Source organism: Maylandia zebra, linkage group LG18 (genome assembly GCF_041146795.1).
Source record: "Maylandia zebra isolate NMK-2024a linkage group LG18, Mzebra_GT3a, whole genome shotgun sequence".
Taxonomy (NCBI): domain Eukaryota; kingdom Metazoa; phylum Chordata; class Actinopteri; order Cichliformes; family Cichlidae; genus Maylandia; species Maylandia zebra.
The window spans coordinates 10,114,889-10,142,436 of NC_135184.1; the positions used below are offsets into that span (position 1 = coordinate 10,114,889).

The window sequence follows — 27,548 nt, forward strand, 5'->3', positions numbered from 1 at the left end:
AGGCTTAAAATAATAACTGCTTCTTTTTTTTTTTTTTAACTGAAAATACCTCTTTAGTCTTAAAACTTGTGTCCCAGATCAATGATAGCATCATTCACCACAAAGCTCCAAAATGCAGTCGCTGGCACAGATTACAGCAGTCACATGTACTTACAGGGTGACTGAGAGTGCTTTATAAAAATATGAATGTTTTCCTTTTTATCCAGCATTGGATTTTTGTTTTCAGTTTCACTTCATTTTATTGATATACTCATGGTGTGCTTACATCTTATTTGCCTTTACTTTATGATATTTTCTCCTTTAAAACATTCTACATAGCTTATCTTTTTTTAATTACTATTCTTCTTCTTTAGTACACTGATTTCTGTCTTATCAGTCATCTCTTATGCACTTACAACTAACCATCACAAAAGGTGCTATATAAATAAAGACTTACTGATTGATGACAGCAGATTCACTCAGCAGATTTAAACCACATTAATGATGAAATGACTCATACAGAGTGCCACAGCATACACAATGTCTTTAAACCTATGATATACCGCTTTGGCTTGCCAACAAGCACAGAAGACACCTGTTAAGTGCAAACGTATCAGTAAAAAAAAACAAAGAAATACACACAGGATATAGCTCCATCTATTTTAGTGCAAAGAGGAAGATGTGCATCCTCAAAACAGAGGGATGTACTACAAAGTGAGAATAATGGGTTAGTGAGGTATGTTGAGCTTAAAATCCGAACTTCCAGTGTCACAACTTCTTTTTTACCTTCCTAGATCACCACTGTGACTATTGCTGCTCAAATAACCTGGTCTGGAACAGGTTAGCTTCAGAGTTTACTTTAAAATATGTGTAATTATGCACCACATTTTCACTGATTCTCTTCAACACAACCAACAGCTCCATGGCTCTGGGCCAATAAAGTGATTGCTCTACCATATCTTATTGTTCATGATAACGCCAGTAAAAATGTTTATGAGATATAAAAACCTCATAGCAATAAATCATTGCTGTAGCAACACCATGTGTTTATGTTCCCTGGTGCATGCAACAAGACAATACCGCATGAGCACACAAGGTACATGTCAGCCTTCAGTGTTTTAGTAAAAAGGTACTTCAACAACTTCCAAAAAAGCACACTACTCTGGAAAATATGCAAGAAAAGTGTTCCCACCGCGGGTGAAAACAACAAATTTGTTTCACCACTCGAGGCAAAAACACAGTTGAGTACAATCAGGCTACAAAGGAGGAGATGCTAGCAGCTGGAGATGTGTTACCCAAAGGTACACAAATGTCTCCGCCAAGTGCCGCTGGAGCACTCGCTGGTTTGAATCTGCATGACAGGAATTGCAAATGATAAGTGGAATTACTGATGCAGTTACATGCTGGAAAAGCGGGGCTTTAAGCAGCTGGTTGAAAGCTCAACTCAGGACACGAGATTCCAGTTGGAAAATATTTTTTAATTTACAAGCTTAGATTACTTTAGCCATTCTAAAACGTACGTGTTAAGAAGTTATTTAATACTTTTACTTAACTTTGTCACAGGAAAATCTCCCTAGGTTAGTATTGCGCTTACATTTGATTTATGCTGCATAATGGTGTGTCACTATTACTGCACTATAATGCCACTGACACTTTGTTTCAATAGATTTGCACTTTGAATAACAAACTGTGTCATCAATGACAGTAACTCATTAGAAAAGAGGGATAGAAAATGCTCTTCATTCGCTTACACTTATAAATGCTGCTGCCTGCGAGCATCAATAAAACATTGCCCAGCATTTTTTCCTTGTATCATCAAAATTATTGTTATGTTATTGTTGTTTCTTGGAAGTTGACCTATATCACCTTCTTCCCTAGTTTCCACTGATTAATTTCCCTCTGAAGAAACCTTGCTAAAATGAACTCTTTTTAATGACTTGTTTATTTCTTACAGTCAGTATTTTTCCATTAAAACACCAGTAAAAGTCCTTTGTAGAACAGCCTGTCTAAATGAGAAGAGCCAGCTGTTCACCTGCCACGCCAGAACTACCTTCTCTGCTATAAATTAATCATCTAAATTATTAATCTATTAATCATTCTATATTCCGGGGGGAGGGGGGGGGGGGGTGTTACATTGTCCAAGGATGATATTGATCCTTTACTGGGGGAATTTGTTCTATTTACATGTAACCTATTCAGTCACAGCTTACTTACACTATCAAATGAAGGCCTGCAGTAAAGTTCATTTTTCTCCCAATCTCCTCCAAAGTTTGTTTAACACAGACAAAAACACTTTGTCACCAAAAATATTCCATTTCACTTTGATCAGTCTAAGGGATTTCTACCTCTCCATCATTAAGCTGTGGTACAGAGTCAGGCGTAAACACAACGGGTTAGTTTTAATGTTTCTACAGATCCAGTTTAAAATTTCAGAGCTCAAATGTGTAGCAGTCACGTTTTTTAATAACTGTTGCGCTGAAAGTGCACTGAGTGACAAAATAAATGACTTTCTGCAGTAATACTCTCAGCTTACTTGCAGAAAAGTCGTCTTTTTTTCATATCCTTTATAGACTTTTATCAGGAATTCCTCTGACCGAAGCAGGAGGCACTCAATCGCAGTCAAGTGAGCGTACACAGAGCCTGAAGCAGAAAACCAAGTTTAAGAGAGAAAGCTGATCATTGTGATTCCCTCCCTCTTTGATTGTTTCTTCTTTTGTTTTTTCCATTGTACAGCCCACAGACAACAACAACAGTATGAGGGGGGGGGGAAGAAACCTCAGAAGTACACACAGGACATAGCTCCATCTCATCAGTCGGTGTTTGTGGTTAATGACATGAAGCCAACTTTGTGTTTTGTTCCAAGTGCTGTTTGCACTAATATTACTCTTGGATGCAGATGAAAAAAAGATGCACATGTAAATGCATCATTACAAGCCAGGCCGGATCATCCAATAGCCATTCTGGGCACAAAATCACGGGTCGACAATGCTTGAGTTACTATCCAGGTAGCACATAAATGTTTTCTCTTCAATTTGAAGTCTTCTCGTTTCTAATCACCCAAAGAAATATATAATAAAATACTCAGCGACTAAACAATTAGCTCCAGGTCTGTCTTTGAGCAGAAGATGGTAAACATTGAGTTTACCTAAGTAATTAAAAGCAATCAGTTTATTTCTGACAAAATGTGATCCTCAAAACTAGAACTGCTGATTAATCCATCATCTTAGCAGTGAGAAAACAATGATAGTCCATTAAATATCTGACATTAGATATCAGATATTATAATTGACAGCAGGAAGATGGCAAATATTTCAGGGTTTTTCCTGCTCAGAGTGGACCTTTGGGGGACAATGCCCATAAACACAATTGCTCTGCATATTGTTAGGCAAAAGAATTAACAGAATTGCATGCAAAGTTGTTAACATCATGTTTATCACAGTAAAGGTGGAAAGCCAAAGGTTTATTTATGCAAAAAAACAAAAAAAAAAACCTGCATCTGTGTCTGGGTTTGTAGCGTCATGATCTGGTCAAGACAACAGCTTGACTGGGAGATATGAAAAGTTCATGTTCAGTCACGTGCAAGTCAATAAGCCTGCTTCCTCCCTTCAGCAAAACCGTCTCTAAGTCGAAGTTAACAATCAATGACGCCTTTGAAACTGATTTCATTTCATACCAACGCTAAATCCCTGCAAAGTGAAACAGGGCGAGGTTTCGTTCATCTTACCAGGCTCCTCGCAATTACCTGGACTTTGCGGCCATCCCTGCAAAAGCTGAAGTGACCTTAAACTCTGTAGTACACACCAGGAAAATCTGATTAGAAGCTAGTTTCACTGTCAAGCCTCGTGAGATTACGTAAAGCTGGTGATAGGAAGAGTATCTCGGCTAACAAACCTTTCTTTGCACCGTTTCACTGCCTCCGCCAGCAACGTGACAATACTACATGATATAAACTGTGCACAAAGGGGTGGCGCGGTCAGGGTGGGGCGTTAACCCGAATCTCGCACCACTAATGAAAGCAGCGATGCTGGCTGTGGCTGTAGCTGTTATCTTTAGGGAAATTTTGAAATGATAAGTAGCAACACAATAAACACCGGAAGGCGGAAAAACAACAACGCATGTAAAGCTTAACAGCTCACTTTAGCAACAGACTGTCTACAAATGGGTAGCATTGGCCACAATGTTAAAAAAAGAAGAAAAAAACTCAGTTAAAAGGGACCATGGTTTAACTACCTTGGTTTAAAGCAGCGGGTGGTTTAGCCTCACGTAGATAAAAACAGTGAATACTACAGATGTGTGTGGCTTCGGCCTTGTCCAAAGTGAGCTGTCAAAACCAGTCGAGGCGTTGACAGCGTCACGGGCTGACTAGCACTATTTCGCTGTTAACCTTAGCATGCTAACGGCCATCCTAAGAGCATTTTATCTGACGTAATATCCACAAGGAACATATAAAAACAACAAAAGGTGAACGTATTACCCTCCAGAGAGAGTGTTTAGGTGAAATGGTTAGCCAACTTACTGGCTAACGTTAGCTTCCTGTGATCGGGGACAATCCCACAGTGACTACGGCACAGTCAGCCGCAACGTCAGCCTTCGGCCTTACCTGCTCGGTACCAAAGGACGCCGCTTCTCAGGTGGATCCGATGGTACTCCCGGTCTGCAACATAAATTCAGTCTGTACTTAGAGAAACATATTAGAGTGCAGTCCTTTCTTCACATTAACGATAACCGTCCCTGTCGCTCAGCGTGGTTGCTAACGTTACTGCTGTCCCCGCCTCTTTTCCGGTTTAAAGAAAACATACGAGCCCTCCCCATCCTGCTGCACGTTTGATTTTTAATTCTATACAGTCTATAATTTTGTTTTTTTAACAGCATTATAGCCTCACTGTAGATTATTCAATTAGTAAGTCACATAAAAGCAAATATTAATTATCTTTTGAGCCTAGTGATCCGCTCTTATCAATATTGAGGATCGGATGTGATGGGACAGTTATGGACTATTAGAGAAAAAACTGCCAGCGTCTTTAAACTTTTTTCAGTTCACTTACATGAAGGACAAAATGGGTAGCAATAAAGGAAAAAGAATGATTTGGTGATCATTAAAGACAACATGCCCTGTAATAAACCCATCCCAAGCGCCATCTAGTGTTTTCATAGTGAAGAAATCCCCTCTGCGTGGATCCAACCACCCCAGTCACCAGTAGAAAAGCTCCACTATCAGATCGCGCTCGTGTGGCACCATCTAATGTCCCAAAATGTTCTTATAAATGGATTATAAACATTAATGAGCGATTATGTTACAGTGTGATGCTCACACAGCTGGACTGCTAAGTACTTCAACTGTATTGCTGTCCACTTCTTTTTGGCTAAGCAAATGATGAAGATTGTTATTATTATTTTACAGCTTTACAAAAATAGCAAAAAGCAAAACATGGCGATAGAAATATATGATTATACAATTGATTTAATGCAAAGATATTAACCCAAAAGGTAGAGAGTTATTATACCACCATGTTTCACACAGCATGAATGAGAACAGATTTCTTAAAAAATAAAAATAAAAAAGATTAAACACATACCAAAGAAAATAATACATAAGAATAAATTAATCAACAAGTTAAGAGACATTTGGAGAAACTAAACCAGAGCAAGGCTGCTTTTTCTGATGGCATCAGCCCCAAAGTTCTATCTATGATCCCAAGTCTGTGTGATAAGGCGGCCTTTTGCGGCTGGATTTACAGTGAGGAAGACCAAAAACACACTCCTTTAATCCATGGCCTCTCCTACAACCTTTAAATAGTGTCCGGATCCCAGGGAAACATTTGCCCAAACACCCTGGAGAGGACACAGAAAAGACAGGTGAGTAATCATGTCTTAGCAGCAACTTCTTTGCACCAACCTTTACCTTTAGACTTTGCACACACATTTGCTTAAGTTTTCCTCAACAGTAGACCTTATTTGCTCCCAGTAACAATTCTTTCCTCCTCACAGACAACCACCACACTTCTTGATGAGGAGCAGCTGTGCAGGACCTGGAACAACAGGCTGATTTTTGTGTCGTGGTCTGGTAGTATTTCTTATCTAATTTCAGTGATAATCATTCTTTAGTTTTTTCATTTATTCATCGTTCCATTTCCTCGGTTTATTCCTTTGATAGATGACTTTGAAAGGCACAACTTTTCCTTTCTATATATAATATAGTGGATACATTAAAAAGAGGATGTTGAACATGGAGCTGCCAGGCAGGCAAAAAAGAGGAAGTTTTGTAGTTGTAGAGGGTTGGTGTGACAGAAGACCATACAGGGAGAATGAGATGGAGGCAGACTGATCCACTGTGGTGACACCTGAAGGGAGCAGCAAGAAGAAGAAGAAAATGTTCATGTTTATCGATTACTAATTAATTTTTTTTTTTTAAATATTTTCATTGAAAAAAGAAAACAACAGTACTTGCAGTTACCAAAATACAATCAACCTTTCTTCATTTTCCTAAGTAAATAAACACACATATATATGAAAAAAACCCCACAACGCCCCCCAGTCCCACACAGATCAACACAACCATCAAACATATTAGAGGAATATAACAGTAACAAAAGTAGAGTTAAACAGGCAATACCTCTAGACTAGCAAAATAAGAGATAAAGGGTTGCCACTTGTGAAAAAATTTGGCTGTGCAACCCCTCAACGTATATTTAATTTTTTCAAGTTTTAAAAAAAACATGACATCTTTAAGCCACCGGGAAATAGTAGGACACTTAACAGACTTCCAATGCAACAATATTAGACGTCTCGCTAGTAGGGATGTGAAGGCTATAATGTCCTTTTGTGTGGAATCAAGTGTAAGTGAGCGAACAGGAATCCCAAATACAGCAATCAGAGGACAAGGATGAAGAGTTACCCCAAGAACAGTTGACAAAATAGCAAAATACCCTGTCCAGAAACCTTGTAGCTCAGGACACAGAAAAAACATGTGGCCGAGGTGACAAGGAGAACCATGGCATTTATCACATTTATTTTCCACTTCTGGATACAATTCAGAAAGTCTAGACTTAGAAAAATGCACCCTGTGTATGACCTTAAATTGAATAAGTCCAAGACGAGCACAGGAGGTGGAAGATCGTACTCTCGCTATAGCCTGTTCCCAAGACTCCTCATGTATTCGAAATCCCAGTTCTTCTTCCCATGTACACTTAAGCTTAACATTAGAGTGGTTACTAAAAGACAGAATAGCATCATAGAGTTTCGAAATGGTTCCTCTGTGATGAGGAATAAATGATAACGTAGTTTCCCACTGCTGTTCTGGAGGTAAAGGGGAAATTTGGGAAACACTTGGCAACAAAATTTCGAATTTGAAAATAGCGAAACAAATGGGTAATAGGGAGATTATAACGAGAAGACAAGTTGGGAAAACTATCGAAAACACCATCCACATATAAATGTTTGAACTGTTTTATACCCTTGTCACACCACACTGAAAATGTCGAGTCCAAAAGTGAAGGGGGAAACAAATGGTTGTCGCTTAGAGGACCCGAGGAAGACGGCATTACAAAATTAAAGTGACGTCTAAACTGAAACCAGATTTTGAGTGTGTTAAGAACCACCTGATTATCAGTGTACAGAGAGGGTCTCACGGGTAAAGAGGAATAGAGCAAAGCCGGTAAAGATGAGCCCTTACATGATGATAGCTCCAATTTACACCACGAGGAACCAGAAGATTTTAGCCAGTAGCAAAGTTTATGGATGTGAGCGGCCCAGTAGTAGACTAAAAAATTAGGTAACGCAAGTCCTCCACTAAATCTGCATCGCTGCAGCAAAGTTTTAGAGACCCTAGGTGGCTTCCCTCCCCAAATGAAAGAACCAATAATCTTGTCCAGTGAAACAAAAAAATGTTTCGGCAAAAATAAGGGAATTGACTGAAATAAAAATAAAAATTTTGGTAAGATGTTCATTTTAACAACATTAATCTTACCGATTAAAGAAAGGGGGAGATTACCTTTGAATATCAGATGTGATCCTTGATATAAGAGGAGACAAATTTGCTGATTTAAGGCCAGCTAAAGAGCGAGTCACGTTAATCCCTAAGTACTTAAACCCAGATGGACTGAGACGAAAGGGCAGATCAGACTGTTGAAGTTGACGTGCTGCCGTATTAACAGGAAAACACTCACTTTTCCCCAAATTTAATTTATAACCTGAAAACGAACTGAAGTTCTCCAGAATACTTAAAACAGCAGGGATGGAGCATGCCGGGTCAGTCATATATAATAACAGATTACTAATTAATTTTGTTTGAACGACTTTAAAACATGAATATGGGGAAACTTTGTCCATCACGGCTTAAAATGCAGTACATTTTGTAAAGATTAAAATCACACTTTTTTTTAAATTAACGTTTGATTCTTTGTTTTCCTCTTTATTTTTCTTATTTTCTTTATTGTAAAACTTTGTCTTGATATTTCTGTTAATATTTCTGATAGATATATGTAGTAATCTGTAGTGTATACAGGCACACCGTAAGAGGGCGCAAGGAGCCCACAGTCACGTTGAGCGCGAACATGCTTTTATTATGAAAATCCAGGCTGGTGCTGGAGTCCTTCACTGTGCGGCTGCCGAGGTCAGCCCGAGGACCAAGTGAAACAGTGGAGCTGTGTCTGCGGAGGAATATTAAAAAGGTACCGCTGAATTCATGTATGCTTTCATGTTGTCCCATTCAGCTAAGAGATGAGCTCGAGTTTGTCTGTCACAGTGTTTATTTTCAGCTGGTTTAATAGATTTAGCTAACCCCGGTAGCCTTGTTAGCCGTTAGCTCTTCGGGTTGGCGTTTCTTAACCATGTGCTTATGTGATTATTATCGGTGTCAACGTTTTGCCCCAGTGAAAACACTTTAGATGCTCCTGGGGAGGTGGGGGGGGGGGGGGGGATCTTATGTGTCTTGTTTGCTTACTGAACTTACTGAAGAGGAAGATAAAATCCGTTAACATTTAAAATAATATCATAATGAATATAAAAATACGCAAATGATTCAGAATAGATGAGAAATAAAGCAGTAATTAATTAAAATAAAAACAAAAATCCGTAAGGACTCTTATTAATGTGGAGTCCGAAGGCTTTTTATGTTAAACCTATATAACACTAAAGAGTTTTCCTTTGCTTACCTAGACTTTTTAAAAGTTATGGGTTGTTTTTTTTTTTCCAGAAAATCACAAGGGTTTTTTACCTGATGTTTAAAACTGATGTTTATTTTCTTCTGCAAATTAGCAAATCTAAATATAGTTTTAGTTGAACATGAGAAAATATTTTTTGTGATGTTATGTTCTAAGTTGAAGGCATTGTATACGTTTTTGTTGTTCAAATTTAGATGATGAGGATGTAAACCTGAGGGGGTAGGGCTAAATAAGTATATTCTTCTGCCTACTCCTTTTCAAACAACTGCATGGAAAGATTTTATGAAATGTTGGTGAATGTATATGTTTGAAATAAAAATGAACTGAACCTCTGTTATTGCAGTTTCAGGCTCTCAGACTCTCATACTTCTGACAAACATCATAACCCTTACACAAGCAAACTTTAAACATCTACGACTAACAACGAGCACTGTATGAGGCTCAGGCTTTGCTTTAAATGGCTGGATCGTCCAGCTGTGAGTGTCTTGTGCAGACTTAGACTTGGCTGTTAGATGGAAGTGTGCATATTTAATTAAGTAATACAAACATTTTTCATTTTTTACCTCAGTTCTATTAAAATTGTTACAGTCCTCAAAGTAAACGGGGTTGATTTTTTTTAAAAATCCATGAATTTAGCCCTTATAACTTATTAAGTACAAGAGCTAAACACATGAAGCTTTCTAGGCTTAGAAACACTTTCTCAGCTTTTTAAAAGCTGTAAGAGAATCAGTTTTGCACCCAGCCAAAGTGCACACTCAAAAGCCAAAATCAACTAATTATAGCTTCGGTGTCATGGGATATTTCATGGTTTCAACAGCAAAAGTACACAAATTCAACTTCTCAGTACTCCAAATTGTGACAATTTGACTCGGTGTAAACGTGATTTGGTGGTTGTTTTTAACCAAGCTTAGAAGGTGTTTTTCAACCCTGAGAATTTCATGTTTCGGTCTGTTGCACTCATGTTGTGAAGGCTCCTAACTCAGAAAATATTTATAGTATGAAGATAAAGTAATTTTCCATGGCTACATGTACAAAGAATGAGCTGATTCTGAGAGGGTCGGGATCAGATTGGACTTGTTTTGTTTTAATTAACCGACACCACTGCATCTGATACATTTTACAGGCTTTTCTTTCATGGCAATCCTCTAGTGTGTGATGTTTAAGAATGAAAGTTTGCATGTTATCAGGCTTTTTTCCCCTGACTTTTAATTATATATTATGCCGTTAAAACTGGCTGCTCACTCACTTTAAGCAAGGTATTCCTAGCAGTACATACAGAATACCAACAGCTTTGTGTATTAGTGTCATTATATCCCCTTCCTGAGCTTCCAAGGTTAAATCCCTTAATGTCATCCTCTTCAGCTTGCACAGAGCGGTGTCGAAGATAAGGGAGCTGCCAAGTCATGGGCAGAGTGTCACAATGACACATGAGACCCTCACGAGCTCACAGCTGTCCATGAGGACTGCAGCTCTGCGTATGGTTGACTTGCCACTGTCCGTCTACAGCTCCCTGACACAGGTGAGGATGCTTTTCAACGTGCTCCTAGCAGCTATCAGAATATCCACACTGCATGGTTTACAAGAATGAATTATTTATTCACTTCATATTAGACCCTTCATATTGGAACTATATATAGACTATTCACTTTCTTTTGACCTATATTGCCACTCTTTTTTTATTTTTATTTAATTTATTAGTGTAGTAAGAAATATTTCTATTAAGAGGAACACACTGTGAGAGGATATGGAACTGCCTTGTTTATCATTTTCCTTTAAAACCTGATGAGATGAGCCAGCAGCTGTATCTGTTTACATGTGAACGTCTACCACCTGTTTGAGCAGTTTAGTTGTTCAGCTAAAGGCTTCGTGTGATGGAGAGATACTGAGCAGCTCGGCCAGTTTTCTAGCAAATGCGTTTCAAAGCATGCTGGTTTTAAAGAAGCTCATGCAAACTTCTTTTCCTGAACTGAAAGTTCTTATAAAAACAATTTATGTAGAACTCCTTAAACAAGTTAAGAATGACTTCTGTTACATTTACAAAAATGTGAAGTAGTAGTTTGCACGTCAGTATTTTAGGTGTTTTTCCCCCCAGTTTCACTTTCTTTCTTGGTCCTTGTGGCTGTAGGGTGTTGAATCTCTGGTATTTCTCTTCATTTACCCACATAAACACATGTTATTGTGTTTATGCAGAAGGCGACAGTGTTTGTGTGGCCTGAGTCACGTAGCAGATCTGATATGATTAGAATATTCTGGTTGGAACATGCCTGACACGTGATGGCAGCGGTTATGAATACAGCTTGTACAAGCACTGGCAGCACTATTCAGTCATCCCAGTCCATTTAGTGACCTTTTAAAAAGTCAATATTATGGCTGTTGTCATACCTACTGAGTTGTTGAGAATTTGCAGCAGCTACGTCTGTGTGTCTAAATATAAACGGAGAGGGCTACAAACACTATCTGAAATTGATTATTTAACATTTATGTGACAGGCGGATGGCGGGTCGTCTGCGCTGCCTCATATTACCTCAGTATCCGTTAGACTTTGAGGCATGCGTCCTCAGTTAACTTTTCATCGGGCAGACAAGTGTTGCACTGAATGCAGCTCCTTCCTTTCCATCTTTCACAAGTTGTTTAATGCTATAAGATTATGGCAAAAATTATAACGCCAATTACCTTGGGCAGTACTTGGTCAGAAAAATGTACTAATCTTTGGAAACATTTTGGATTTATTTAACTTAAAAAATGGCTAACAGAGGGTTTCCTTGAACTTTCATTAAATCAAGGATGATTGAGAAAGTAGAAATGGTCAATGGATTGGTTATTTATTTAGTAGTATGTATTTGGGGGGGCTAAAAAAAAACAGAACAAGAACAACATTGAAGATCGTTTATCTCCATTATCTTTTTTTAATCATTTCTGCAAGCCAGAGTTATAATTTCATTCAAATTATTTTTTTCTTACAGCCCTATAATATTATTGTGACTGTTGAAACGCACAAAGAAACTTGGGATCAATTTTTAGATGTTGGGATCAGTATTCCATCTTTATGTTTTATGTTTGTTGGGGTTTTTTAAGGCTGTTCAACTGTTTGGTTTGGTGTGTCTTTATGAGAATGATTAAATGGTAAATGGCCTGTATTTATATAGCGCTTTACTAGTCCCTAAGGACCCCAAAGCGCTTTACACATCCAGTCATCCACCCATTCACACACACATTCACACACTGGTGATGGGAAGCTATATTGTATCCACAGCCACCCTGGTGCGCACTGACAGAGGCAAAAAACAAAGGGGAAAAATGTATTTTCACCGCAGGCTTAGTAATGTTATCTTGATTTAATTTTGAAGAAAAACAATATACTTCATTAAAAAAAATAAACTATTCATTGTATATTCCAAAAAAAACCACTTTAAACATCGCACTGCCTTGCTTTAACTCATTCACTGCCAGCCGTTGGCAGTGAATGAGTTAAATCCATTGACTCATTCACTGCCATTGACGGCTATAGACGTCAATGGCAGTGAATGAGTTAACTGGACATGAACAGCTACATGTGGGAAGTACAGGAAAGTGGAACCGTGACATGATATCTGGACATTTGTCGTGGTTTTAGAATTGTAACACCCGTGACACACTCTGTTTTTTCTAAAGGGCAGTTTTACCTGTAGGGCGTAGTGTATGAAAGGCACCTGGTTGCTTTTGGTTTGGCATGGTGTCGTTGGGTGTGTTTTGATGTTTTTGCACGGTGTCTGTTTGTTTTATCTCGTTCTCCTGACTGATTGTCAGAAATGTTCAGCATGACTGTTAGACCTGGTCTTCTTACTGTAGAGGGGAAAATATGTTTTCACTATTATTATTTTTTTTAATATATATATAATTTTGACATTTTATTGTGTATATGATACTTTAAGATAAAGTTGTCTATAACAAAATTATAACACAGTGCCATCTGCTAATAATGGGCAGGGTTGTATTCATGAAAACAAAGGAGGGAAATCTATCAGTTCAAACAGGACTAAAAATGGAGCATCCGCAGCAAACTAATCTATCCCTTGCATCATTTCATAATTATTTTGTCTATTTATTCATCTTTGTTTTTGTATTTTTCTTTGTTTATGTTCTTCTGCCTCCTGACATCTGACCCACGTTAAAATAATGGACTGAACATTAGGGCTGCCACGATTAGTCGACTAGTCACGATTACGTCGACTATCAAAATCGTATACGACTAATTTAATAGTTGTCGTTTGAAGCTTTGTAATATCCCAAAAGATGCAGGAATAAGTAGTAGGATTTAAGAGTGTGATAACGGACTGAAACAGAAGATGGCAGCACTGCATGTACAAGGATGCCAGCTGCCGTTAAACCCCGAAGAAGAAGAAGCTGTGTCCCAGAATTCATAGCGCGGTCCATCGTGGCCCTGCTCAGTTTTCAACAATGGCAGCAGCTAGTTAGTTTTAATGTTACTCCTATTATTCTTTCTGGGTCACAAAATAAACGTTTAAAATATTTTCAGGCGGAAATGTAGCTGTGTAAACTTCAAATATCTGCTCAGTTTTAATAAGACACCAAATATTTCAAAAGCGCTCCGACGTTTTCGGAGACGTCTGTTACCCACTAGCTCGATAGCTAGCCGGGGTTCAAGGCTCACTAGAGCCCGTGAGAACACCGGACTCCCGGCAAATCGTTTTCAAACCCACCGCCATCTTTCGCTACTCAGGTTAAACATGATATATAAGTAACTTAGATAACTTAAAAATGTTATTGTTTGGCTTTTTTCAGTATTTTATTTGTTCCTGAGTAAATCAGTTTGGCTGAGATTAAAGTTATAGTTTTTACACAGCTGAATGAACGTCAAGCAGACAACTGATTATCAGAAGTGTGAGATGCTCCAGAATATACTCCGGTGTCCTGTTATATTTTAGATAGCAAGGAGCAGACGGCTGAGTTTATTAAAATAAATTGTAACATACCCACTTTTGTACCCTCATACCTATAACAGACCCATTTCTGTAATATCTATATAAATATATTATTGCTAATATATATTTTGTAATATATCTATATCATGGCTAAAGCACTGATGGATGGATGCAAACTGCATTTCGTTGCCTTGTACTTGCGACATGTGCAATGACAATAAAGTTTAATTCTATTCTATTCTAGAGAAGGCTTTTGTCCCTGTGTTGTATATAAAGAGGTCCTCGGTATGTGTCAATTCATTTTTAATCTGTATGCTCACAAAAAAGGTTATGATTCTTTTACAAAGTACAGGATGAAAAGCTGCCGGAAAACAGACTTTAAATCATTAAAATCTGCATGTGATGCAGTGCATATATTGACAACGTACAGAATAAAAACATTTGGGGTGTATGAAAATCTGAGTTGATGCTCTTCTTCTCTTTCTTTTCCCCAGGTGAGCGTCAGCACAGACACCAAGAAACTGGTAGTTGCCACAGCCTTTGGTGCTGTCTCCCTCCTCTTCCTCGCTCGACGTTTCCAGAGGAGGAAGGGCAGAAAGAAGGTTCATCCACAGCACTGGGAGCAGGCTGGTTTAGAGTTTCACCCCCCAGCCGCAGGAGAGAATGGTAAGATCTCCTCACACTGATTTAATTCTTTCCTCTTCAACCAGCAGCTCACTGGCCTGTGATCTCCATTTAGTGTCAGCCCAGTTACTGGTGTGTGATGTAACAAGACTGACGTGCGAGGCCACTCCTGTATTACTTTGAACTTTGAAAAGGCAGGCTCTAGATAAATGGTTTAACTCATTTAATCTCCTCCAGGAAAATTAGAGTCCTAAAGAGAACTTAAAAGAAACGATGAATTAAGGGAAGTCAGCTGAGCAGTTTAAGAGAGCATTTCCTTTCTTTTTGATACAATAGATTTAGTGGGTCCATAGTGTATAGCTTTACAGCATCACCCAAGACGCTAATGATCCCGGGTTTGGTCCTGGGAGGAGGAAAACGTTTCCAAATCAAACATGCAGACTTATCTGCTGTGGCCAGCCTGTTTTGAATGAGCGAGCAGCCAAAAGTAGTTTTAGGTTTAATAAAGGGAAAATGTTTACAGAGGTTTTAACAATGACAGGAGGATCTTTTCAAACCTGATTTCATTCTGGGAACATCCGCTAACCTAACACTCGTGCTGGGTTTCTGACAGAGAAGTTGGTTGGGCTGATACATTAATTTGTGCAGTGGCACAGAAAGAATGGCGGAGCTGCTTCTGTGCTATATGAGCACAGAGAGAGGCTTCAGGGTGTTTATTCCCCATTTATAGCATGAAGTAAAATATTGTGGAAAAACTAGGATGCATTGATTTTTATTTTCTTTAGTAACTATAAGCTACCTGCTTGATTGTTTAGCAATGGGTCTGTTACCCTCAGCTCTGTTTATAAGATAAGATAAGATAGAACTTTATTAATCCCTCGGGTGGGTTCCTCTGGGAAATTCGATTTCCAAAAAAGCACAGCACCGACAGAAGTTACAGAGTTATACACACACACATATATAAATACAGAGACAATATAAATAAAATATACGAAGGGGATAAATAGAATAAATAGGAATAAAAATAAAAATACAAGTGAATTGCACATTTCAAGTATTGAGTCTATTGCACCATTGACTATTTACAAAAGTATTGCACAAAAGGTATTGCACAGTGAGGTGAAGAGGCACTACAGCTTAGTTGTTCCCTCCTTTGTCCTCCTGTTTCCCCTCCCTCTCCCCTCCAGAGAGGAGTTAAACAGTTTGATGGCGTGTGGGACAAAGGAGTTTTTAAGTCTGTTAGTTCTTGTCTTTGGGAGAAGCAACCTGTCACTGAACAGACTCTTCTGGTTGTTAATGGCCGTGTGCAGAGGATGCCTGGCATTGTCCATAATGTCCATCAGTTTCTTTAATGTCCTTTTCTCTGCCACTGTCACCAGAGTGTCCAGCTTCATGCCGACCACAGAGCTAGCCCTCCTGATCAGTTTCTCCAGCCTGCATGAGTCCTTCTTTGCTGTGCTGCTCCCCCAGCACACCACAGCATAGAAAAGTACTCCAGCAACCACCGACTGGTAAAACATCCTCAGGAGCTTCCTGCAGATGTTAAAAGACCTCAGCCTCCTGAGGAAGTACAGTCGGCTTTGGGCTTTTTTATACAGGTGCTCTGTGTTGCATGACCAGTCCAGTTTATTGTCCACCCACAGCCCGAGGTACTTGTACTTGTTGACCACCTCCACCTCCTCCCCCTCTATCTGAACCGGCAGTGGACCTGCTCTAGACCTCCCGAAGTCCACAACCAGTTCCTTAGTCTTTGAGGTGTTGAGTTGCAGGTGGTTTGTGTGACTCCATGCGACAAAGTTCCTCACCAGACTTCTGTACTCCTCTTCCTGATCATCCCAGATACACCCCATGATGGCTGTGTCGTCTGCAAACTTCTGAATGTGGCATAATTCAGAGTTGTAGCAGAAGTCAGAGGTGTACAGGGTGAAGAGAAGAGGGGACAGCACAGTTCCCTGTGGTGCTCCTGTGCTGCTGACCACTGTGTCAGACGTGATGTCCTTCAGCCTGACGTACTGTGGTCTGTCGGTGAGGTAGTCGGAGATCCAAGCCACCAGGCAGGGGTCCACCTCCATCCTGTTCAGTTTTTCCTGAAGCATACAGGGCCGGATGGTATTAAAGGCACTGGAAAAGTCAAGAAACAGGATCCTGACCATGCCTTTTCCCCCATCCAGGTGTGAGTGGGCTCTGTGTAGGAGGTACAGGATGGCATCCTCCACTCCGACACCTGCCTTGTAGGCGAACTGTAGCGGGTCCTGGGCATGTTGTACCTGTGGTCGGAGGAGGTTGAGGAAGAGCCGCTCTAGAGTCTTCATAAGATGTGACGTCAGTGCCACCGGTCGGAAGTCATTCAGCTCATTGGGCCGGTTCTTTTTGGGGACCGGGACGTTGCAGGATGTCTTCCATAGGGCGGGCACTCTCCCCAGTCGCAGACTGAGGTTGAAGACTCGTTGTAGCGGCTCCCCAAGTTCAGCAGCACATGCCTTTAGCATCCTAGGACACACCTTGTCTGGGCCTGCTGCCTTTCTGGGGCGAAGCTTCCTCAGTTGTCTCCTGACCTGATCCACTGTGACACTGGGAGATGTTTGGGAAGAGGGGAGGGGGGGAGATGTCTTGCTGCTGAGAGAGGGATTGGAGGAGGGGGATGTCATGGTGTCAGGAAGGGGGGGAAGCGAGGGAGGTAGGAGAGTGGGGATTGGACTCTGTAGTGGGTGAGGGGGGGGTTGTGGGCTGGTCAAACCTGTTGAAGAAGTTGTTGAGTTCGTTTGCCTTCTCCACAGTCCCCCCCACTGTGCTTTTCTTGGTGTTGTGGCCTGTGATGGTTTTCACACCATTCCAGACCTCCCTCATATTGTTCCTCTCCAACTTCTGCTCCACCTTCCTCCTGTAGGTGTCCTTTGCTTCCCTCAGGCAGCGTTTCACCTCCCGCTGTACTGCCTTCATCTCCTCCTTCACTTTGCTCCTGAAATTGTAGCACGAAAGTTAAATTAAATGTTGGCATCTATCTGATATCTGGATTGTTGGCATTCACAGTCAGCTGAGTATTTGCTGCCACATCTATTTCTCTTGCAAAGACCTTTTGAACAGGCGTTTCTCAACGAGCTGCCTGTCTGATGCCTTTTCTCCACCTTTGTCCCCACTCGGACTTTCACTGTATCACTGTGTGTAAATCAAAGCACACCTTTGTTTGCTGTGTTTGAATCAAATTGGCAAAAAACGGCTTCAGCAAAGTTAATTATTAAAATACCATGGAGGCTTTCCAGAAAAAGTTACCCAGATGTTAAATTTGACATGTCCACTGTGTAATCCTGGTATTATAGTCGGATCTTTCTGTGAAACCTCATCTCTGAACTCTCATCTTTATCTTCTCAGATAATACGAGCCAAAACATCACGCTCTCCCTCAACTCCAAGAATGGCTACTCCTCTGATCTGGTTCTCATTGCAGGAGGTTACAGGAAGTTGTCTGGATCTGTCATGAGCCTGGCTTCGGTAAGATAAGAGCACGGAGTGTGTTTAGACTGCATTTAAAGATAAATTTTATCTAAAATGACATAACCAGGAGACATGATGCAAAAATATTTATGTGATACTACCTGGAAAGCTTTGAAATTAAAGAAGAAAACTTAACTTGTTTATGTTTTGTGTCTGACATGTTTTTGTTCATATACTCCTAAAATCCACAAACCAGAGGTGGTGAATATTTACTGCCTTTAGGACTCGTGATGATTTCTTTATTCCTTAAAAAATAACATGCAGGAGTACCAAAGCAACCACTGAAAATAAAGTTTAAGTTTATTCTTTGAGTAAGCGTCAGGATCTGACAGGCATATCATCACTCAGGATTAAATAACCCTTAGTGGGCATTAATAATAAAAGCAGAAGTTAAGTGGGGTCTGTCTTCATTTTTTCATTAACTTGGTGAAAAAACAGGAAAAAAAACTGAGTGTCGTTTGTCTCATGTTCAGAAGAACAGGGAACCTTAAATTATACGATGAACCTTTAAGTATTAGATGCTGTAAACAGTATTTACTAATGATGTGTTCTTTTTAGGTGGTGCCTATGTAGGATCATTATCTTTGTAACCAAAAACACATTAAATTAATGTAATGTCTGTTTAATTTCATCATTTCCAGTCTTGTATTAGTAAAACTTGTTGATGTTTGTTCGACTTTGTTCTGCTTTTGTGTTTTTGTGCAGGTAAAAAGCTTGAACTCATCCAGCAGCAGTACCTGTGCAAATGACTCCACCTGTTGGGACGGAGTGGAGGATGCTGACAGTTGCAGTGTGCTCAACCTACCTGTCACCACACCTGAGAACCTGTACCTAATGGGTAAAGAAACCTCTGTGTACTATGTACCAGTATCCAGTAATACTGTTTGAATGTACTGTAATAGTTTTTGGTGGGTTGCAGTGTTTAAAATTGGAGGTGCTGAGTCATTGATTGCTTTCGGAGACTCAGTCTGTGTGTGTTTCTCTCAGGTATGGATTTATTCGAGGAGGCCCTGCGGCGGTGGGAGGAGGCGCTGACATTCAGGAGCAGGCATGCTGAGGACGATGCGAGCTGTGCCTCAGTCAAAATTGGAGCTGGAGACACCATTGCTGAGCAGAGCATGGAGGTGAGACAAACACTCCATACAAGTCTTATTGTAGACTGTAGCCAAAACAAGAGAAGCACAGTCTGAGTGCAAATGGTATCAAGATGTATGTTGTTGACATGTGTACACAACAGGTGTGGTGCAAATTACTGAGACCAAAATTTCCCCCTAATTCAGAAGAATTATTCTACTGATTACATAACTATGACTGAGTAGAAAAGAGGTCCAACCATCCATTTGGGTCCATTTCGCAGAAATCCCCCAGACCTCCCTATGAGCACAGAGGTTTTTCCCAAACCAGCTGAGAGAGACATAATCTCCTCCTTTGGCCGTGCCTTAAACGCTTCACCTAAGAAGAGTCTGAGTTAAATCCTCTTGTACCATCACTCTTCCTCACTTCTGCATCCGGCCTGCTCTCACATTGATCTTAACGAGGCCCAAGTATGCTTCAGTTTGTTTCGCCATGTCAGCTCTTTTAAGCTCCCTTGCTCTTTCTTACATGCATTTACAGCACAGCTTGAAAGGTCCTCTTGGAGAGCACAACTAGGTTCATAATTTTATGCATGCTGTGGATTAATTGGAGCATTTTTAGAAGCCCCGATCTCAATCATGCCTCATAGATTTGTTCAGAAAGACAGCAGTTTTCCATGGAGTTGAGGAAGCGTTGGAGTTGTGTGCTTGAGCGTAGTTGGTGATCATGCCATGTCATCATGTCATAGCGCAGAATGCAGCGATCAACCTAGTGGAAGGAGGTTAACTTTGATTAACCTCCATGCTCTGACACAGTACAGATCAGTTAGTGAGAGTCCAGACATCCTTTGGAAAAAGTAAACCAGTAAAATAAGTGGGCTCTTCATTTTTAAAATGACTTTTGTAGAATTGCCATAAAATACCTCTTTTGGCGCAACATGCAAATAGCTCATATGTGTTTTCTTTCTCAAAAAAGAAAACGGTTGCATAACATCTGTCTGATACCAAACAGTAGATGTATTGATTCACATCCCACCAATATTTTCTGTGCTCTGTTCTTTAATACCAGAGGAAGGTAGAGTTTTAGAGATCATGCTGCCCACAGACACAATGCAGATGAGACTACAGGTCGCTAACTACCGGAATAACCAGCACTGACAGCCCACCTGTGTGTCAGAGTTTGGATTGCATAACAGCACACTAATTGGGTCTCTAACGAGATTGGAGGGGTTTTGAATCAGTAGTTAAGTCTGCACCCAAACACAGCTCTGGCTGCAGCTTTGACTTGTGTCAAGGAAAGCCAGTACGATCGAATGCGTTTTTAAAGCTACTTAGAAATGAGGTCACATGAGAGTCCCAAGAAAGAGCTGCAAATACTCTTTTAAAATAAGAAAAAATGCTATTTTCTACATTTTACATTTGGTCTACTGAACAAATTTTCAAGAATCTGATATTTTTTAAGTCTCAAACCAGCAGCTTAACCTGATGGTTTGCACAACTCTTATCTAGTGCGCCTGAGAACTCGGTTATCCCTACCGAAATTAAGACAAATCTTTACATTGTTAGGAGTCAAGTTTCTTTGATTGTTTGTGTGTTCAGGACGTCATCAGCGCAGAGTTCATCCACAGGCTGAAGGCTCTGCTGCACAGGGCTTACCGCCTCCAGGAGGAGTTTGAGGGAGTGTTGGGGATGTCAGAGCCCTCATCCCACAGCAGCAGCCAGGGTGAGTCACTGAAACATTATGCAGTTCTTTTTGTCCAACACAGAAAAATAGGCACAGCAGTAAAAGACAGCGTGAAGCAAAGCAGGAAGCCAGTGCACATATATAATTTTGTGTGTGTGAGCAGGTGTGCTGGAGGACTCTTTTTTTTTTATTTATTTTTTTTATAAAATTGTAAATATATGTGTGACGATTCCTGTTCTGTTTCCCTTACACAGTGGCAGACATTTTGTCCAGAGAAGAGTTAGATGACGCCTGTCTGAGGGACAGCATCAGCATCGCCTCCACTGACTCGTTTGTGTCTGCAGCTGAGGTAACAGAAGCACCAAATCCTCCCATTAACACCTCTGGAGTTCTTCTACAGTCCTTTTTTTGTCAGTTGTTTAGTGTAAAGGGTAAAAAAATAAATCAGTCTTGATATTTTGCTTTTGGTTGCAAGGAAAAGTATTAAAAAAATTTAAAAATACAGCATTTAAAAAAAATTAATTTTGGTTCAGTAAAAAACAAATCTCATTTGGATTTCTTTCAAATTTACATTTCCTTCATTTTAAAGAACAAAAAAGCAGGAAGGAGTGATTCAAACATACGTTTTTGTTTATATAAATTCTGAATTGGTTTCTTTCTATTCAGAAGTTTTTCACCACCTTTGTAAAACATGAAAAACATACACGACTTGTCACAAATCAGGAGATCCTGCTTCGGTTAGTTAACCACAGCACTTTGTTCACAGCCATGTGGTTTGGGAACAAAGCACGAGGAGAGGAGGTGAAATCAGGAAAGGTCTTAAACTAAAACTGTCTGAACCTTTAAAGCTCCGACTGATTCGCAGCAGGAGTTTGACTCAGGAAGCTTTGCTCTTCCTCTGGGTTCACCACCCGGTGTTTACCAGTTCTCTGTTTATCGCCTTTACTCATTAAGTCTCAGTGGGGGCTCAAGGTGCTACTGGCGCACTTGACCCACATATCACTAAAATAAACTGGTTCTTAAGAATCACTGGTGGTGTGTTTACAGAGTGTACAAGCTAAGTTTACACACCAATGACTTTAACGTCCTCCCTGCAGAAAGATAACAATGCTTTACAAGGATTGTGTGTTAAACATCCTTTTAGAAATGGCAATTAAATTATTAGCAGCCTTTTGTTTTGTTTTTTCTGGCCTGGGCAAAGTTTATGCGTTAATATTAGTTTCTTAATAATAATTCTTAATAAAAATGATGTTTTTATTTCACCATTTCTTGTTTTTGGTTTCATGCAGACAATAAAACATTGTGAATAACAACATCTTATGTACCCTTCATTGTTCAGTCCATAATGCCTTTGCTATCTGTCTCCACCTCAGATGTCCGAGCACAGAGAGCTGAGGAGTGTGTTCACTCTGGGACATCACCCTTTGTATGAGGAGGCGCTGAAGATGGCTGAGGATGGCAGTATCTCCTGCAGAGTGCTGCGGTAATCAGACATTAACACACGTCGTATAGAAGACAGTCAGGGAAACTTGTACAGCGTTGTGATCGTCCCACTGTGAAATTTGATGGCATGACAGCATGAACTTTCTTATTTTGTTCTCCCGATCGTCTGCTGGCAGTTAAATGAGAGGTTTCTCTTGATTTTCACTCTCAGAACTGAGATGCTGGAGTGTCTCGGGGACTTGGATTTCCTGGCTAAGCTGCACTGTGTGCGGCAGGCGTGGCAGGTACGGTTCAGTAAGATGGTGCTCACCAAAGACTGTATGCTAAGATGAATGATAGTCTCCACTTCTGATGCACAACAGTAAAACTAGAATATTGTGGCTGAGTTTGCCTGATGTGGATGTTTGCTGAAGGAGGGGGGAAAAAGGGTCAGGTAGCTTTATGTTATCTGATCTGTTGTGCTTAATTCAGTTCAGTTTTATTTCACACAACAGTCGCCCCAAGGCACTTTATGTTGTAAGGTAAAGACTAGAGATGGCACGATACCACTTTTTTATGTCCGATACCGATATCATAAATTTGGATATCTGCCGATACCGATATAAATCCGATATAGTGTATTTTATAATCAATAAAATGTTTTTTTTTTTAAAATATCTTGCTGTGTTTTGTATAAGTTCATACTCAGGTTTAAATAAAAAACAAAACAAAACTAAAGCTATTCTGTTATACCTGTATGCAAAAAATATACAAAATATTTCATAGATCAACAATACTGATCAATCTAATAAACTTAAACCTGCAGCATACTCCCTATTCCGGTGTTTTAAAGAGTACTTAGTGGATATATTAAGCAACCTAATTAATAGGGTCGCCAACTCCGAACACAAAAAAATAAAATAAAATGGGGAACCACCCTCTGCCTCGTAATGCTTAACTGACGTAATCAACTTTAATTTAATACACACGTAAAAGAAAATGCATCTATATCAAATCTATACATTTTACATCAGATGAAAACTTTGGTTGTAAGATTCAGATAATTATTTATTAAAAGCTAGACATGACAATAAGAAAGAAAAGTATTTCTTTGTGCCCCCTTTTCACTGTTAATGCCCTACCTGCCCCCCTGACAAAACTTTGCTAGACTCTCTTTTAAGAGGAAGAAATCTCCAGCAGAACCAGGCTCACACTCACAAAACGTAAAGAATATACTCACAGCTCATAAGACGTGTAATAGACCAGTGCTCTCAAACTACTGGGCAGATTATTAGGTGAAACTAAGGTGACAGGGTAACCCTGGCTTTGATCATGCAAACAGTCTTATTTAATTTCTTATGACTTTTATTATTTTTAGTGTATAGTTTACTGTTGTTATTCGGTATAGTGTTTATTTTGTATAACCTGTTGTTTAAGATGTGCTATAGAACTTTGACTTGACTTGAATTAATAGGGTAAGATAAATGCTCCCAATTAAAAATATTAAGGCATTTTTCCTGATTGCCTGTTTGGATATTTTGGCTTTATTCTCAATAGTATTTCTGTGTTGCTGTTGAATTAGCCAGAGAAACACTGCAGACCTCCTGCTCATTGAATTCCAGACCACAGTTGTAATTTTTGAACTGTAGATTATTGTTCACTATGTATTGAAAATTAAAAATAATTAAAGAATTTTGTTTTGTCTGCAGCTCATTTTGTGTGACAGGACAACTTGGACGTTTCTGGCCGACACAGGAAAGAAAATACTGTCTTCCATTATAGTCAAAGCACAAAAGGTAAAACTGAAAATACAGATAACGGATTTAGAAAATAGAAATAAAAAAAAAAAATTTAATTGTATGAGCTGTTCTCCACCTCACATGTTGCTGTTCGGTTTTCAGAGCCCAAAGAGATTTGAGGAAGTGTTTGAAGAGATGATTTCCTTCCTGGAGCACACAGAGCACTGGGAAAACACAGAATTGGAACTCGCCGCGCGGGGGGTAAGTGTGATTCTCTGACCTGTGATCCAACACGACTTAAATCGGTCGAACAGCATTTTTCCTTTCTTCTCTTTGCTTGACATTCTTCACCAGGTGAAGCATCTAAACTTCTACGACATCGTGCTGGATTTCATTCTGATGGACTCCTTCGAGGACCTGGAGAATCCACCCATCTCCATCCAGAACGTGATCAACAACCGCTGGCTCAACAGCTCCTTCAAGGAGACAGTGAGTAAAACTACAAAATAGCACCTGCATATGTATACATACCACTGAGACACATGAAAGGCAAAGCAGTTAACACAAGTGAGTTTTCATTGAATCTGACATGTATTTGTTTCACAGGCGGTGGCATCAAGCTGTTGGTCAGTGCTGAAGCAGAAGAGGCAGCACATGAAGGTACGAGTCTGAGGTCTTTTAAAATGCACAGTAACAGGAGGGTGGCGCTGGAGGAAATATCTCTTTACCTGAAATGTGATGTAGGGTTAAAATAACTTATTTCTATAAATACAGAAATGAGCAGGTAGATCTGAACGCCTCTGTGCCGTTTGTCTCTCAGGTGTCCGACGGCTTCATCGCCCATTTCTACTCCGTGTGTGAACAGATCGGCCCTGTCCTGGCGTGGGGCTTCCTGGGGCCAAAGGGCTCCCTGCACGATTTGTGCTGCTTCTTCAAGGTTAGAACATGAGGAACATCTGCGAGTGTCCTGTTTTAAACATGGACTGTTTTGTGTCAGTGGATGAGATTTAGACTAAATTTGGAACGAAAATGAGAATTAATCTTGTTCAACCACTGCTTTTAAACGAGTTTTTGTACTTAACTAAAAGTAAATGTAGTTGAGAAAAAAGTGTAAGTTTGAGATTTGGGATGTTTGCAGGACTGGGAGTCAGCAGCCTTTTAAAACTCTTTGTATTGTAATATCTATTCTGAGATCCTTAAATCTGCCCCTGATTTTAAAAACCATATTATGATTAGGGGAAAAGGAAAAAAACTAAAGAGCTTATACAATCTGAACCTCCCAGTCTTAACTCGTTCCCCCCTGTGGACGACATTTGACGACCTTCCTGCACCCTTAATGATGAATTTTGAGTTACTCATGAGTCCTGTTTCTCCTGCAGGACCAGGTGCTGCACTTCCTGAAAGACATCTTTGATCTGGATAAAGTGCGTTACTGCTCGGTGGAGAGTTTGGCGGACGACGTGCTCCAGCTGCTCCACCGACGCTCGGAACTGCTGCTCGCCTACCTGGGAGCCGACTCGCTGCGGTACCTGAATGGGTGTAACTCACCACCGGTGCACCTGGTTCCCAGTGCCCTGCTGGAGGCACGAGTGCAGTGAGAGACACGGCCAAGTCTTTAAATATTACACAAGTCAGTCCCAGCATTCGTTCAGGGGTGAGTTCACACCAAATGTTGGACCAAAGGAAACTGTAGGTGTGAGCTCACCTGCAGTCTGTGAAATCAACTCATTATGTCTCCCATCATGCCAGTGTCATGATGTCCAAAGTCAGTGGATCCACGTAAACTGAACCAGCCGTCTGTCTTCAGGCATGCTCACGGTCTCTGGTGTGGCCTCCACTTCCTCTTCTTATTCCCCTGGCCGCTTTTCAATGTGCCATAGCAGCGCTTTTAAAAGGTTCAAAGAGAACAGCAATAATATTTATTAAATATGAACTTGTGTAGTAATAAACTGAGGCAGGCTTGGAATCTGTTGCAGTAGGTGTTATGTTATGTAAATTGAGGGAATTTTAATGCCATTAAGAGCAGTTTGTGAACGAAGAGGTAATTTATTTTATTATACAGCAGACAGGTGCAGAGCTTATTTGTAGAAATAGCATCTGCATGCATTAATAGGTTAGTGATCGCTCTCACAGACGCGAGGACATGCTTTATGCCCAGAGCTGCTCTTCGCTGAACAAAGGGCCTCGGTTTAAGAGGTGGAAATGTGCTGAATAGGAGATAAAATGCAGCGATTCAGTTTCTTTACTTGAAAGGGGGAAAAGTTTTTGTTTTGGTTTTTTTGACACTACAAGCCACAGAACTTTTATGCAATATTAAAGTTTAGCACACAAAGCTCCCAAAGCCATTATGATATTAAGTCGACACATCGCGACTGCACATCTGCCCAGCTGCTGTACAACTTGTGCCGCTCTGTTTTTCATGACGGGCAGAAACACAGAAAGCCTTATTGTAAATGCAAATATTCAAGCCTTGTGTTTGTCGCTGAATGTCAGCCCACGGTCTTCATGTTTCCAATCATCTGGGAAGTTTTTAAAAAAATACTGTAGTGTGTTAATGTCTGTCCTGCAGATCAGTTACTGTGTACAGAATATACACTGCATGCTTGAAGCTCAAGCTCCTACAGAAGTAGAAAATGTAGAGTCAAGTCTGGGGTGTCAGTCTACTGCAATCTCCAAATGTTGTCTTAAAAGTGGACATACAGAACTGTCAATGAGCACAGTATTATTCTTGCTCCCAACTGGTGTAGCTTTGCATGATTCAAAGTTCAAAATAATCCCCATTTGTCTGGTAATTCTTAGTCATTAACTATTTATAATAATAATTTAAAAAAAGCAATACAAGCTGAACTAAGGTGAAGATCAGCAGGATTGCATCAGCAAACATTTTGTCCTGCCTATTAAAGTCTCATTGAGCCAGCTTGGTTTCATTCCATGTCACTGCTCCACCAGCAGTCATTCCCCATCTTGGTATACTGCATTAAGCCAGATTTTATCTGATTGGCTTTCCCTCCGAGATGGGCAGGGCTGTTGTGCTCTCATCACCATGTCTCAGATGACCATGTTGAAGAGAACTGCTCTCACTGATGACACATGGAGCTCACCGGGATTAGATAGACTTCAGTAACTTTAGCCATGATTAATGCAAAATCATCCACCACTGTAAAAAGAGGATAGGTCCACTTTCAAGTTTTGCATTTTAGGTGTTCACATACGTAATAGATCACCGTGAGCACTTATCTCTTAAGCTGTAGACTTCTGAAATTCAAACATGCGTATAGACTGGATGGAGATTGCTTTGTTCTGATTTTTTTTTCCAGACTAAGTCCAGAAAGGTTACAAGAAACGAGTGTTTGTTGTTCAGCTGGGATCATATCATACAATGTTAAAGTGTTACCTGTTTTGACCGATTGGTGAAATAAAGTTGAATGTGTGCAAATAAAGACTGAGAATGTC

General features: G+C 40.1%; 2 protein-coding genes across 4 annotated transcripts in view; one reads left to right on the plus strand and one right to left on the minus strand.

The window, feature by feature from the left end:
* The window catches only part of usp33 (ubiquitin specific peptidase 33), a 28,318-nt gene extending 23,572 nt beyond the window's left edge, over positions 1-4,746 (minus strand). For 2 of the 3 annotated variants that reach the window (XM_012920231.3, XM_004555232.4), the window contains exon 1: positions 4,580-4,746. The gene's annotated coding sequence lies outside the window, so the exon portion shown is untranslated. Of the gene's footprint in view, positions 1-3,870; positions 3,890-4,579 lie in introns of those variants that run through there. The other variant, XM_076876845.1, reaches the window with a different exon arrangement.
* Positions 4,747-8,537: 3,791 nt separating this feature from the next.
* Positions 8,538-27,535, plus strand: miga1 (mitoguardin 1). Its single transcript, XM_012920212.4, has 16 exons — positions 8,538-8,648; positions 10,503-10,659; positions 14,557-14,728; positions 18,056-18,174; positions 18,883-19,015; positions 19,165-19,301; positions 20,850-20,973; positions 21,189-21,283; positions 22,308-22,417; positions 22,589-22,661; positions 24,066-24,152; positions 24,258-24,356; positions 24,450-24,584; positions 24,702-24,755; positions 24,916-25,032; positions 25,475-27,535. Exons 2-16 carry the CDS (start codon positions 10,561-10,563, stop codon positions 25,691-25,693), a joined length of 1,773 nt encoding a protein of 590 aa, XP_012775666.1. The 5' UTR covers positions 8,538-8,648; positions 10,503-10,560; the 3' UTR covers positions 25,694-27,535.
* The last annotated feature ends 13 nt before the right edge of the window (positions 27,536-27,548 follow it).

Excerpts from the sequence above, each read along its gene's own strand:
- miga1 (XM_012920212.4), top strand. The coding sequence starts at position 10,561 with ATGACACATGAGACCCTCACGAGCTCACAGCTGTCCATGAGGACTGCA. Across the intron at positions 20,974-21,188 it reads ATCCCACAGCAGCAGCCAGG|TGGCAGACATTTTGTCCAGA; the intron begins GTGAGTCACTGA and ends TCCCTTACACAG. Across the intron at positions 24,585-24,701 it reads ACAGCTCCTTCAAGGAGACA|GCGGTGGCATCAAGCTGTTG; the intron begins GTGAGTAAAACT and ends TTTGTTTCACAG.